The sequence below is a fragment of the Zingiber officinale genome, chromosome 5A (assembly GCF_018446385.1).
Source record: "Zingiber officinale cultivar Zhangliang chromosome 5A, Zo_v1.1, whole genome shotgun sequence".
Taxonomy (NCBI): Eukaryota; Viridiplantae; Streptophyta; class Magnoliopsida; order Zingiberales; family Zingiberaceae; genus Zingiber; species Zingiber officinale.
This window is the reverse complement of record NC_055994.1, coordinates 7,217,461-7,231,547: the sequence shown is the minus strand read 5'-3', so window position 1 is coordinate 7,231,547 and position 14,087 is coordinate 7,217,461. Positions and strand designations below refer to the sequence as shown.

Here is a 14,087-nt window from a genome sequence, read left to right as displayed (position 1 = left end):
ACCATTACATTCTGCTTAAAAACAAGGATATGGAAACATTTAAGAGTGCATGAAACTTAAGAATAGTAAACATCATAACGCGTAGTACAACACGGCGATCTGATTGTATCGTCGTAGTGGATCGACTTCAGTCCCCGTTCGAAGTTGGGTATACGGACAGAGTAATACATTACGTAGACCGTGAACTACCCGACCAAGCTCATGTAAATATGTACAATAAAATGTTTGATACACAGAAACAAAATCCTAGGATTAGATACTACAACAACAAATAGAAAACTCAAATTGGACTCTCATTTCACCACTAATCATCCATTTCAAACTTTTGTGTTATCCTTGAGGGGCTTCTGATTCGCTGACCGGTTGGTTGCGACTTCATGGGAAGCTTGTTTTCTGACTCCTAAGCCTGCATGTTACCCAAACATGTTTGTGAGCAAGCTCAAAAACTAGCTGAATGGTTGATCAAGATTTAGTGTAAAGCATTCAAGAATAAAGGATAGGATTATCGAACTTATATCGGTGTGTCAGTGTTAGGAAAGTACTTATTATCAAATTGTAAGAATAGAAAGTAGCAAATGGCTGGTTAGATAAGTTAACTACTATAAAGAAAGGTGATATGAGGTATGATCAGACGCGCAAATACAGGATACATAAGAGAGAATAAGAAATGATGTTTGATTTTAGGAAAAGCAACTGCTGGAATTGAATGAATATGGAGCGTACGAGGTAAAGTTTGAGCATGATATGTTTCTGGGAAATTTCATACCGCTGTTCGGTAAGGACAGCCTCTTGGCCTGTGATTCCATTTGAGAAGTCCTCTCCTTTGGATTGCTGTATGATCTAGAACCAATTGCAGAAACTCGGGAAGTGGCTTCTCCATAAGCCTCCTCAGGTGTTTTTTGTTTTGGCCTACCTGAACGAAGGGCAGAAGAGGTCATCAAGCTGGCAGATCTGGTTGATGAAGAACCACTTCCCTCGGACATTGAAGGAATGGTTTTGTGGTTTAGGGAATTGGATTGGAGACTTGAAATGGGTTTCCGGCCAGTTGCTTTGGGCAGAGTCTTCGATGTGCTGGCTGCAGTCTTTCCTTCAGCTGCTCCATTTTCGTTAAGTTTAACCCCATCATTAAGATTAATATCAAGGAACCTATTCTCCCACGGGCGTACAGCCATCCATCTCTCTAACCAATTCCAACCCCAATTATTTTTATCTGGTTCAAAACCTGCAGGGACAGCTGGCTTCCTCAAACCTGCTTGCCACTAGAGCACAAGTGATCATTAACAAGAATTAGAAGGATATTATCAGGAATTGGCACACTCGACAGCTACTCAATATTTGCAAATAATGAAATGCTCCGAACAAAACATACTTAAAAAGGAAATAAGAATGCCATATTGAATCGACACAAGAAAGATTTAGTCGCGTGCTAGATCTTATATTGGTTTCCTTTGCTGTAGTAAAACAAAAAGATATAGAAAGATTATATAGCACAAAGGATATAGGCGACACAAATGACTGTCCATACAAAATATTAAACAATCTTTACAGGAGTTTTACCATAAAAAATCTCAACCCAATAAGACAATATGAACAATTTTTCTAACAAAGAATAAGATTCAAAGTGAATCATGAGTTATCTAGGTTGAATGATGAAAATAATTCAAATGTTTCAGGCACGATGTGCCTGTTGCTCTAAATTTGGTTCATGGAAACTGCTGCTGGTTTTCATCTTCAAGGAAAAGGAATTTGGAATTTGAGGATTCAAATTACAAAAAGAACATTTGTCATCATCAATTAGGCACCATTTCATAATTAATTTATTTTATATATTAGATGTTTGATCTTCCTAAAAACAACAATTCTTAGGTTAATACACAAATTTAGCATAATCTTTGCATGCTCTTTAAAAATCTAACATAATGTTTGTTAAAGTGTGAAAACGTAGCACCTATTAAAATTCCATCTAACTATCATTAAAAAGTTGATGTGACGGCAGCATTTTACCAACTCAGCGAAGTATGATGCTAACATTGACACTTAACATTTAGGATCCACTGATGGGTTTCTAGATTTTAGGGTATTAGCATAGCAAGGGACCAACAACATATTTTATCTATGTCAAGATTGGAGTGTGCACTTTATTAAGTTGGCAAAATACTACATGGTTGCCAATGTCAACTTTTTAACATAAGCTAACAGAATTTTAAGGGGTGATAGACTTTTAGATATTTTATAAAAATTATGCTAGATCTGAAAAAAAAATTGTTCAGCTATATTTGAAAAAATAAAAGGTTAGGCTAGATTTTTTTTTAAAAAAAAATTGTTATACTAATTACTAAACTTATTTATTAATCAAAAAATATTATAAAAAATTTGTTAATGAAAAAGGAAAACTGGAAAGTTTTCTTTGGTTGTACAATTAGCCATACATTTATATGTATATTATTACTATTTTCTTCCTTTTGATGGAATTGGAGGGAACAATTTAAAAGGGACAGCATAAGCTAAACTAGCCTAAATTTATACATTGCCATGGTAAAGGCTTTAATGAACATATCGAGCTTCTGAACTTCATAATCAAGCTTCCTTCTACATGATTATATGTTCTCATAGAGGATACCTGATGAGTGAGAGCATATGCCATTGCTCTTTCACGCTTGGCTGCAGCTTCTTGCCTCTTCAACAACTTTGCCTGAATTTCCTCCACAGAGCCAACACTGTCACACCAGCCTTCCTGTATTAAATTGTCAAACAGAAGTTTCTCAAATTTGTTTAAACAGAAACACCAATTTATTTTATATTGGTGAAACAAAGACACAAGCAAAAAAAGTCAAATTTTCATAAAATTTGGCACATGCTGGACTAATCTATGATATCATTAAGAAAGCCTTTTGTAGTTTAGTAATTGGGAAAGCAGCGAAAAGAATAGCATGTGAACCTCCAAATGAATACCTCTGGCTGTTATAAAAAGGATTTTATATAAAAGATAGGGAGTGGTCATAAGACAATTAATTAATGAAAGTAGCAATAAAATTCAGATGGTAAGTACAAGGTCATTGGTTCCAATTCAAACTTCTAATAATATCAATTTGCATTTAACTAACTGTTGTGTATGATAAATGGCTTCACCTGATTTAGATACCAGGAAAATACATTAAAATACTCCTCTAATTAGATTGCTTAGGTAGTTGGGACTACAAACTCATAAAGACTGAGAAAGAAATAGGCTTTCCCATCATTCTTTGCAGCCAGTTAGTTACAATACATGAGAAAGAAGAAATACAATTGGTCTTATCCATTTTATAGCCGTCAGTACTCAGTAGTGTTTTGGTAGCTTACTTCTATTTCTCTCACATGAGATTCATCTGACTCCTGTTCCTGATCCTTTTGATGCCCCAATTGACTTTCTAATGCCATGCGAACTCGCCTAGCTCTTACACGAGCCTGAACTCTGACAAGGGCTTGCATGCAGCGCAGAGTTATTGCAGCTTGTTTTCTCACAGCATGGCCCCTAACAAGGGCTTGCAATCTGACCAGCCCTTTAAGAGCTCGTAAAGCTCTTCTAGCCTGAAATGGAATGAGATTTACAATCACAAAAAACAAAACAGTTCATATAAGGTCCTACTTCATCATTAGTGTTGCATATCTCACTAAATTAGTGTCTCATATTGTTGTAAAGATTATTTACAGCAAAAAGTAAGAATAATTTGATATTAAGGAAAATTGCTAATAACATTTGCAGTACAACAGACAAACTCAATTTTCATACCAGGAACGCCCGAAAAGCAGTTTGAATGATTGTGGCAGCCCATTCCTCTCTTGTTTTTTCTTGAGTTTGTCTGTTATTTGATGTGGCAGGAGAAGAAGCAGAGTGTGAATCTGACTGGATGTTCACATCTCCTGTACCAGGAGCAAACACAGCTTCTTGAACAGCCACAGAATTTTTCTTCCGGCCATGAGATTTATTAGCAGATAGACTATTCTGTAATATATTCAGACCATGAAGCAGCGAATAACAAGTATACGGACAAAAATGCTGCAACAATATCTAAAGAAAATATAAGATAGAGACGTAAAGCTGATAAAAAGCAAGAGATACTGCTGAACACCACAATTATTTCAATTTCCAAATCAATAATATGTGACCCAAGTCCTAATAAGTAATAACACATGTCAGTCTTCGTTGAATGTTTATCATCATCATCATCTATTCTATGGTTATTTGTAGAAGCTTAAAGTCTACACAATTAGTTTCAACTCATTAATTTCAACATTGTCCTGGGCCTTTCTACATGATTAATACCCAAATTGGATCAGAATGAAATTTCACTATTATTCCATTTTTGTTATTTATTTATTTGTTGATGAAATCCATTTTTGTAATTTATTGATTTGGCATATAGTTGATTTGGAACAAAACCTTGTCCTATTCTTATACATGAAAGCCAAAATCCAAGACGAACAAGATTAAACTTATCACCAGAAAAAATGATGGTGCTACAGATATAAATGGAGGCAAACTAACATAAAAGTTGCATCTAAAGAATTTTACTCACATTTTCATCATTTTCCAGATATTGATTTTTTTCATGTTTCCTTATGCCGACTAATGATCTAAGCCACTTTGCAGAGAAACCCATGATGCTTGCAAGTCAAGCTTCAGACAATAACCTGCAAAAATAATGACAATGAAATTACAATCTAACCAATAGTGTGACCCTGATAGGAATATGAATGCCATTGGATAAAGAGATTTATCAAATCACAGACTATTAAATCATTTATTTGCACAAAAAACAGAACAATCAGAAGTGCAAACTAGAACAAATGTTAAACAATTATACTATTGCAAATAGAAGAATATAGTGGAGTTTGGGACATAATATAGGCATTTGTACCAATAAAGTTCAGTTTCCAATTAAAATTAGAATTGAACTGCTACTAGGTTTAGTTAGACCTAGATTCTGGACAGACATTGAAAGAGGATTGATGTTCTTCAGGGAAAATGAATTTCTGAAAATTTCCAATAATTCATATTCATCTGAAACGTCCAAAAAAAGTTTGGCAATTACCTTTGATTCACTGGAATTGGCAAGGAAGCGTTACTAATCAATCAAAACTAGCTGATCCTAGTTGATTAAGTTATTTCTTGGAATTTACTGCAGCATTATTAATGCAACCAATGGGATAGAATTAGCTGGCACAAAGTATAGATGGGAACTTTTCCCCTAAAATAGGAAACCTCAGCAACATCAGTCTTGTCCAATAGACATAGTTCAGATAGGAAAGAAGCATTCAGCACCATTTGAATTAAGATAAGTTCAACCGGACATAAATCACTTCAGAAAAATGAGCCCCTCAAAATCCATGTCAAATTTAACAGAGTCAGGCAATATATCAGTATAGGACGATTCAGTTAAAAAGAAGTTTTTGAGTGAATGTTAGCATGGAATAAGTTTGTTCTTTTGCTGAATAATAGGCCACCTGTTCCTTATTTGATAAATATATGTAAAGAAAGCTGGATTAGACTATTATATTATATGAGATTGTCGAAACATGGCAAAAATTACAGGTGTCACAAGCACCAAGATTGTGGAGAGGAGATATACAGAGATGGTGTGCTTCTTGATGCACCCTGGGTTTCATAATGCATTATTCCATTTATTTTTTCTGAGGCATGTTCATTATTTGATCCAAAGATTGCCTTGTATTATCTTTCCCTTCTCAAGACAAATATTTCAAATGCAAAAAGATGTGATAATGGATATCATGGCAGGTTAGAATTAGCTAACTCAAAAAACTAACGTTTTGACTGTAGTTGAGTCGCCAATTGCCTACCTTACCATATGCCTTACATTGGAACTAGAACAATCACATCAGTTTCAGCCTCAAATAAGAGAAATTGGACCAACACTGCTCGTGCTTGACTTTCTGACTAGAGCAGGGAAAAGGAAAGTTGAAAAAAAAAAAATGAAATCCAAGTAATTAAAGAGAGTGGATCAGAATCGCAGGATTATCAGATAACACCATGCAAGAATGCAGAAGAAAATTCACACCCAAAAGAGAATGCAGAAAGAAAGATGAAAATATCATAAGATCCAAGACAGATGTAATACGCGAGATAGTGATTCGAGAAGAAAAAACAAAAGGTTCAAACAACTAATTAAGACCAAATGTAAAAGTCAAATGCCCCTCTGCAAGTGTGAAGTGTATACAGACTGACGAGAAACCAAATACAGTAAAGTGGCTAAGTTTGTGAGCATGGATTAAACCAAATCGTAGAACCATTTCACTCCAAGCTAGCAAATTGACCTTTTTCAGCTCAAAATAGGCACTTCGCATCACTCATCTAACAATGTGGCAAGATTAAGATAAGACTAAAAATTCCTCCCAGGTCGTAAGGAAATAGAGATTCAGTTGGAGTCCCAAGAGATCCCATGGCACCCGATGCAGGGAAAAGTAGAGGGAAAGGAAAATTTAATAGTAACAAAAAGGTCTCGCCTTTGAAGTGGCAGAACCCAAACAAAAATCTCAATTACGTCGGATGCAGACTACAAATTCCTCCAATGTAGCAAAGAAATCGCGATTCAACTGGAGTACCAAGAAGATCCTACGCCGCCCAATGCATCAAAAATTAGAGGGAAAGGAAAATTAATAATAACAACAAAAGATCCCTCCTTTGAGGTCGCAGAAACCAAACGAAGGTCTCAATTGCATTGGACAGGAATCAAGAAGAAGATGGCGGCAGACAAAGCAAGAAAGCAGATCTGGTATCCAAGTCAACACTAGAAAAATCCCACAGGAGAGAGTGGATTCCACAACTCACCTCGGGAGATCGATTCGAGGGACGTACCATCTCTGATCTCCTCCCCTTTTCTACTTTTCTCTTCGCCTCCTTTTGCTTGTGGCCGGCAATTTCTCCTGCCCCGCTTCGTCTTTTCTCGCTTTTTTGCTCCTCCCTTCCGTAGACGAGAGCAGTTCGCAGGCCATTTTTTTTTCAATTTAGATAACGGATAAATAAATAAAAGGCAGAAGGTAACTTTTCACTTTTGTCCTTGGAGTATAAAAATTTCACCTTTTCTACGAATTAAGCTACAACCTTATATACTTCATCATCCAAAAACATATGTGGCAAAATACTATTGGCTGCCGAGGACAGCACAGAGGACACGTGCTCTTGCGGGAGACGCAAAACAGCACTTGCTGGTCTACCAGACGGTACTCAATTCGGTACCCGACTCGTGACTGTAGGTAGCGGTGGGTCCCGTGATTCTCGCTCGAGTACAAATGCTGTAGGCGATTGATGAGTGCGTGGCTAAGTAAATAGGTTCGCTTTATTGAAAAGACAAAATCACGGAAAAAGATATTTTCCAATTTGTCTTTTTTGTATTTTATTATTTTTATTTAAGCAGTTGGCGAACCAAATAATGAAGGCCATCGAGACAATTATTTATCATTGAAATATTTTCTCCTTGTGTTTAAAATTCAATCAATGCCTCCGCCTAAGTATTTAGCGAATTAAGAATAAATTCTTCTTAATAAACACTTACTACATACGAATATTAGAAGTCATTTATTGTAAGTGCATTTCAATTTATCACGAGACTAATAAAAAAAAGTTATATGAGGCACAATTAAAATTAATAGCTTGCATATCAGATGTTAACTTTAAAAAAATCAAGCATCTTTCAAAACATATAATTCATATTTAAATATTCATAGGTTTTAAATTTATATAAGGGTGAGAAAATAGTTGACAATTGGGGGCATTCAATGACAAAAGTCCTTCAATAATAGATCAATACGAAGAAGATAAATCATGAATAATTTATTAGTCATTAATATAAATGATCAAGGTATAAAGAGAACATGCTCAAACGTGAAATTTTAACTCCAAAAATTCATATGAAAATACTCAATATCTCAATCATCGTACTGTTGTGAGGGGACCCCAACATGAATTCACACACTTACCTTGCATGATTTAATGGGCAAATGTAGGGAGGAAAACTAATTTTTTTTATAAATTATTAAAATGACATTTCATTTTGATTTTTTTTTATTACAAAAGTTGTCTAATCCTCTGTGGTACTATTTGTGGTACTATATAAGATTATTATTTTTCATCTAAATTTATCATCTAAATTTTGAGTTGATTGAACACATTATAACCGTTATAATTTTATAATATTTTATAATTAGTACACATGTTCATGCATAGCAACTATAAAATTTTAACTATTATAATACATATTTAATTTATTCAAAAATATTCACAATGTAGTAATCATGATTTTATAATTATTATAATATAAATCCATCTATTGTAACAACTATAAAATCATATCTCTTATAATACTTACTTATTTTTTTTTAAAAAAATATTTATATTATAATAATTATGATTTTATAACTATTACCATGTGAATTCATAACGTTATATTACTATCACATGAATTCAACTTACTCACTAATATTCATATTGTAACCATTACAATTTTATAATTGTTACAATATAAATTCAACCTACTCACTTATTATTCACATTGTATCAAGTATAAAACTATAATTGCTACAATATATATAGCAATAATTGCTACAATATATGTAGTAGCTACTACAATTTCATATTTGCTACAACTCATCCAATCAATCCAGAAATTAGTAGAAGATTTAATCGTGAGATAATAATATTATTAAACAATACTAGAAGACATTTGGACAATTATACCCAGTTGAATAGCAAAGTGGAGCGTCTTTTTAATAATAATAAAAAACTTAAAAATGAGACCCCTGATTTGGAAAAAAAAAAGGCCGCCTTAATCTTTATAGATTCTTGAATTGGGGATGAAGTTTTCTTCCAAGTTCTTACAAACTGAAAAGTATCAAACTACAGATCGCATAACCTATTTAGTTAATTTGCAAATAAAAAGAAAATAACAGCCTATATGTGCCTCATTTCGCTCACTGGAAACAAGCATTTGCAATAATAGAACAGACGGTACATTGTATAGAACAACAAAAACATTACCATTAGCAAGAAATTTATCGGTCAAGCAGGTTTCGGTTGATTCATAAACGAGCCCACGCTCTTGAACCAGCGCATGAGGGTTCTATGGTCTTTAACATATAGCCATGCTTGCAGGAATGGGAAAAGCTTCTCGTCGACACCGCGTGTATGTATGAAGATATGGAATGCATTCCTGATCTTTAGATCTAGCTCCCTGGAGTTCAATAACAGTGATCAAAACATTGTATTGTGCTGCATTAATAAGAATCTCGATGAACTGGTTCTGAAAGTGTGATGTTATCTATAATAGGCAGTTGAGCAAACTTCTTTCAAAACTGAATGCCTTGCTGACAATTTTTCTATCATGTTAAGCTTAAAAAGAGGTTAATTAAACCAACTTATTAACATCTTTCTAGATGTTTACCGCTAATAGCTAGACAAAAGACAATCACAGGCATAAAATTTAATCATTTGAGCAATAACAACTACAAAAGGTCGCATAAGCATGCATCCGACTGACAAATGCTTCGATCAAAGGACATGTTTGTATATGACATAGAAGGCCAAGATCCGCATATAGAAGGGAAATTCAACTTAAACCATCCACATTTGTGATTATTAAAGACATAAATGTACTAACTACTTAAGGAAAAGAATATGAAAGTTATATCAATAGCTCCAAATGATTTCAAGGATATTCTGCAGGAGAATGGCAGACCTAGTTTAGTGCAGATAAACAAAAAAAAAAAAAAATCATGCATTTTGTGTTGTAGTGATATGTAAGCTCAGGGAACAGACACAACCTAAGCATGTTCAATTTCTAGTAAACTAAAAAATTATATATATTAATATTGACCTTCTCAATAATCTTCTAACTTCTCCAGCCATCACCCGTTCACCCTTGTTCTAAGCACAAGTGGCAAAAATGGCTCCTTTGAGCAGGCTAAGAAGGGTGAAAGAGATCAGCATCCATACTCCATGTCTTGATGCTGAGATGTAGGCCCACTAGACCAAACAAATGCTAGTGGGGCATGGCAGTCGCAAAAAGACAATTTTAATGAAAACAACCAAATGAAAATTGGCTTTCCAAATACTAGCCTTTCTGGCATCTTCAAGTGTATAGGGCTTATGCTTCATTGAGTAGGTCTTAAGCTTCAGTTGGTAGGGCTTAAGCTTTGAAGTAATAGTTTCTTTATTTGCACAAGGTAAGTGTATATTTCTATTCTAAAGAAAAAGATAAACATCTACATTCAATCACAGACCTCTCTAAGCCAGCCCTCTTTCCTATCCATCTCATTAACAAAGTAAAACAGCTTAAGTGTTGAAAAGAATATACGAAAATTTCTATGCTCACTAATTTGTTGAATTTGCATACCGTTCTTTGAGAATAATAGTTGTCAACAGGTGATTGTTGAAAAGAAAATATAAAAATTTTGCATGCTCATTAATTTCTATACTCTATGTATCATACGGTATATTGTGTTCATGTGAAATCAGGCATCAATAGAATACATGGAGTGCTAAATTGGGTTAGCATTATATATGATAATGAAATTCAAGCATGCCTATAAATTGTTGTTATATTATCTTCTTCTTGTTATAAAAGTTAAAATTTGGTGATGGCATGAAATAAAGATTACATGAAGATGTATCAATGTTGAACATAAGAGTATTATAACAAAGGTGAATGTAACTAAACTTCGATATCAACCTCCAGATGGCTCATTGATAGATACATGAGCATTATACCAGCAGCCCATTCGATTGATTGTTGGTGAATGTGCAATTTGGACTGCTAGTGATAAGAGAGTTGTACCCGAATTTGAGCACATGCAATGTACCACTCTGTTGTGTTGGAGAGTAGGGGGAACCCATAAGTTCCACACTCAATAGATAAACAAGTGAAATATTCAACCAAATATAATTGTGATTATATTGCATGTTATATTCCATCCACCCTTTTTCTTCTGTTTCATACAGTTGGATTCTCACTCAGTTTTTCCCAGCTAACACTCTATTGTTGTTTATCACCAGATTCTTTTGTGGCAGATATTAGTGGCAGTTAGCACATAATGTAAAATGCATTTGTTGTTGGGTTGGAGTTCTTACCGATTGAACTATTTGAATTTTCATTTCTTTACTCTCTGTTTCACATTTAGATTATTGTAGTTTCAACTATCTCTGTTCTTCTCAACATCTGACCGCTACTGTGCTTATTATATCTGTATTAATAAATGATCCTGTCCAAAAATGGGAGGGTAGAAAGCTGGGATGTGGCTGTTGCGTTAAATGGATGTAGACCACCTCCCACTCTGCAAAACAAACAACGTTAGTGCAAAATCAGGGAAAGGTCCCCGGCGTTAGCCCTCCGACGCTCAAGTCAGACACCGAAATTGTAGAGGAAAGCGGAACAACATTAGCACTAGCGCAAACAGTGAATAACGCGTACCTTCGCAGGTGCTTGGACCCCCTTTATATAGAACCCTCGTGGGCGACGTGCACACTACTTGAGGTGTGGACACGTTCTCCAATGTGTCCTATGAAAGGACCTGTCAGAAAAGTGCCTCTAACACTATACCTTAATAGGGTGTCTGACAAGACAGTAGAAGCTTTCGCCGTACGATCCACCTGTTGACTATGCCTTGTGTCAGCGGCACTATCTCCCAAAAGGATATCGAGAGATATAATAATAGTCTCGCTGCTTGGCCGAGCGAGATAGCCGCTCGGCCGGGACTCCTCCGCTCTGTCGACCTCAGCTTCTCTTCCTTGCGGTGATTGGGCGTAGTAGCTTGTCCCTCCCGATCAGAAAAGCTCTTCAGTCTCCTTAGCGTCCTGCCGTCCCGCACTGAGCGTCTGGCTGTCTTACTGTATTATCCCGAGCTGGACGGGTGGTCAGCTCGGACAAGTTTCTTGTCGATCGAACATTGATTGTCCCGATCGGCCATTGTAATCGATCTCCGCTCGGACACAGTAGGCGAGCCTTTTGGCACCTGACGTTGACCACCTTGACTTTTGACCTCCACCTTGGCATTTGACCTGGGCCAGGCGGGCCCTCCTTTATCACCGCATCAATAAAATTATCATTTTATTATATCTCTTGTTGTTTTATAAACCAATAAAAAATGGAGGGGTTGGATAGAAGGCAAGCTTTATTTGGTGGCCAGTACTGAGATTGCTGTGTCACTAAGTGAACTCAATCCCTATCAAGGGAAAGAATCAACTTAGGGCATGAAATGATGAGGACTGATATTCAAGTCCAAATAACATAGTTGTGCTGTCAGTTTATTGGAGTCAAGTAATGACGTACAGAGAAACAAGCAAACTGTAGAACTGTATATATGCTCACGGAATGAAAATACTAACACATTATAACAAGGAGGGCCTGTACTAGACTCTGCCCACAGTTGTTTGAAACAAAATATAAATTTAATTATTTGGTGGATGCTGCTTTGTAAAAAAAAAAAAACAAATGAGACTAGTAAAAAGAAAAAGGGAACCAGGATCTCCTGTCCGTGCAGCAAAAGAACCACATTATCTGATCAATTCACTAAAAACACCATGAACATCAAAGAAAGTTGGTAATATCTCCTATACAGAAAGAATAGAAAACAGAATTGAATAACTGATACTGAAAGAGAAAATGAAGAAAAGGTAAAGAATTGAGAGAGTAGAAGAGCATACTGAAACACGCGACCCTCGAACTTGGTCATATTGCTCGTGCCGGCGACCTTGGGTCGCAGGCTCACGGAGTGGATCCCGACGGCATCTGGATACAACCCGCAAAGGAACTGAATCGACTTCTCCTGCCCGGGCTTGGACACATCGACGTGGAGGAACAGGCTAATCGAGTTATCGCCTTTATCATCAGCGGCGCCAGAAGGCAGGATGTTTGCAAGTCGCATCACGGATATCGATATCTCCTCCTCCTTGCAGGTTCTGCGGAGGACGGGGCCGTCGCGGTCCAGCGCGCTCTTCACGATGGAGTAACCCGCCGGTGGATTTACTTTCTGTGCATTAGAGAAGCCAAAGGAGGTTGCTTATCCTGGAATCCTAGTTGAAAAAGCAGCGAATGAGAACCATAGAAAAGGGGAGAAACGTACCGGCGGCGGAGTCATCTTGGAGACCTGGAAGTAGTGCTCCTTGAGGGAGCGGAGGATGATGGAGTCGACGGAGGAGGTGGCTTCGGAGGATAGGGATCTTCGGTCGAGGGAGCGCCAGAGCAGGGCGGCGGCGTCGCTGCTGGCGGAGCATCGTCCCAACGTCTGGATGCTTCGTCGCCACATCTCAGCGGTCGATGGGGGTCCGATCTGGGGTTTTCACGAGGAGGAAGGGATACTCGTTCGAGTTGGTTTAACTCGCTCGGATTAGGACTCAACTAAATCGGTTGAAAAAAATACTCTCCATTCAAATATAGAAAATTGTATTCCTTAATTTGTTGATGCAAATAGTGCTATTTTTTTTGTTATTATTAAAAAAGTATTTCATTTAAAAAACATTTGTAAATAATTTCCATCTTAAAAATATCAATTTTTCATTACTACAATATACAATAAAAATTACTTCAATTATCTCATGCATATTCTTAGGCGACTCTTATAGGTCCGGACATCTAGAACCTCTTCTAACACCTCTCGTATCCAACTAAGAGAGCCAACTCACGCAGGGTGCTCAAAAGTGATCTGAGTGTCTGATAATGCTAAGGGCACATTTGGTTCAAGTTATGACATATAACATTGGTTATATGATTACCAAGTAATCACATAACCAAGGTTATAGGGAATGAAACATAACCATTGGTTGTTTGGTTCAATTTAGGTAATCTAATAAAATCTTGTTTATTTGAAGGTTTTAGTATATAACCTAATGTAATATTTTACCATATTACCCTTGATTTAATAATGATAATATTATATTATTAATAGTGATATATATATATATATATATATATATATATATATATATATATATATATATATATATATATATATATATATAAAAGTGATATATATATTTATATGTATAATTAGATTTTTTGTTTTTTTTATATATTTTATGATTTTTTGATTTAATAATGCCA

General features: G+C 35.9%; 2 protein-coding genes across 4 annotated transcripts; both read right to left on the bottom strand.

Annotated features, from left to right (window-relative positions):
* Window positions 1-12: 12 nt before the first annotated feature.
* On the bottom strand, window positions 13-6,993 carry LOC121979549 (protein IQ-DOMAIN 5-like). Of its 3 annotated transcripts, none has more exons than XM_042531541.1 (7): window positions 6,827-6,993; window positions 4,557-4,671; window positions 3,770-3,982; window positions 3,340-3,567; window positions 2,621-2,734; window positions 767-1,259; window positions 13-406 (listed from the first exon to the last, which is right to left on the bottom strand). In XM_042531541.1, the coding sequence occupies exons 2-7, from the start codon at window positions 4,638-4,640 to the stop codon at window positions 318-320; spliced, it is 1,221 nt and encodes a 406-aa protein (XP_042387475.1). In that variant the 5' UTR covers window positions 4,641-4,671; window positions 6,827-6,993; the 3' UTR covers window positions 13-317. The 3 variants fall into 3 exon arrangements, with proteins under 3 accessions (XP_042387475.1, XP_042387476.1, XP_042387477.1); XM_042531542.1 differs by having other exon boundaries at window positions 6,854-6,993; XM_042531543.1 differs by lacking the exon at window positions 6,827-6,993 and adding an exon at window positions 6,502-6,793.
* A 1,848-nt stretch (window positions 6,994-8,841) lies between these two features.
* LOC121979547 lies at window positions 8,842-13,851 on the bottom strand. The gene is made up of 3 exons (XM_042531539.1): window positions 13,111-13,851; window positions 12,692-13,017; window positions 8,842-9,224 (listed from the first exon to the last, which is right to left on the bottom strand). The coding sequence occupies exons 1-3, from the start codon at window positions 13,291-13,293 to the stop codon at window positions 9,053-9,055; spliced, it is 681 nt and encodes a 226-aa protein (XP_042387473.1). The 5' UTR covers window positions 13,294-13,851; the 3' UTR covers window positions 8,842-9,052.
* Window positions 13,852-14,087: the final 236 nt, after the last annotated feature.

Coding starts and splice junctions, on each gene's coding strand:
- LOC121979547 (XM_042531539.1), bottom strand. CDS start 13,293: ATGTGGCGACGAAGCATCCAGACGTTGGGACGATGCTCCGCCAGCAGC. Junction 13,018..13,110: donor CCAAGATGACTCCGCCGCCG/GTACGTTTCTCC, acceptor TCTAATGCACAG/AAAGTAAATCCACCGGCGGG. Junction 9,225..12,691: donor TTCGAGGGTCGCGTGTTTCA/GTATGCTCTTCT, acceptor ATTGAACTCCAG/GGAGCTAGATCTAAAGATCA.
- LOC121979549 (XM_042531541.1), bottom strand. CDS start 4,640: ATGGGTTTCTCTGCAAAGTGGCTTAGATCATTAGTCGGCATAAGGAAA. Junction 1,260..2,620: donor CATATGCTCTCACTCATCAG/GTATCCTCTATG, acceptor CTTGTGCTCTAG/TGGCAAGCAGGTTTGAGGAA. Junction 407..766: donor GCTGTCCTTACCGAACAGCG/GTATGAAATTTC, acceptor GGTAACATGCAG/GCTTAGGAGTCAGAAAACAA.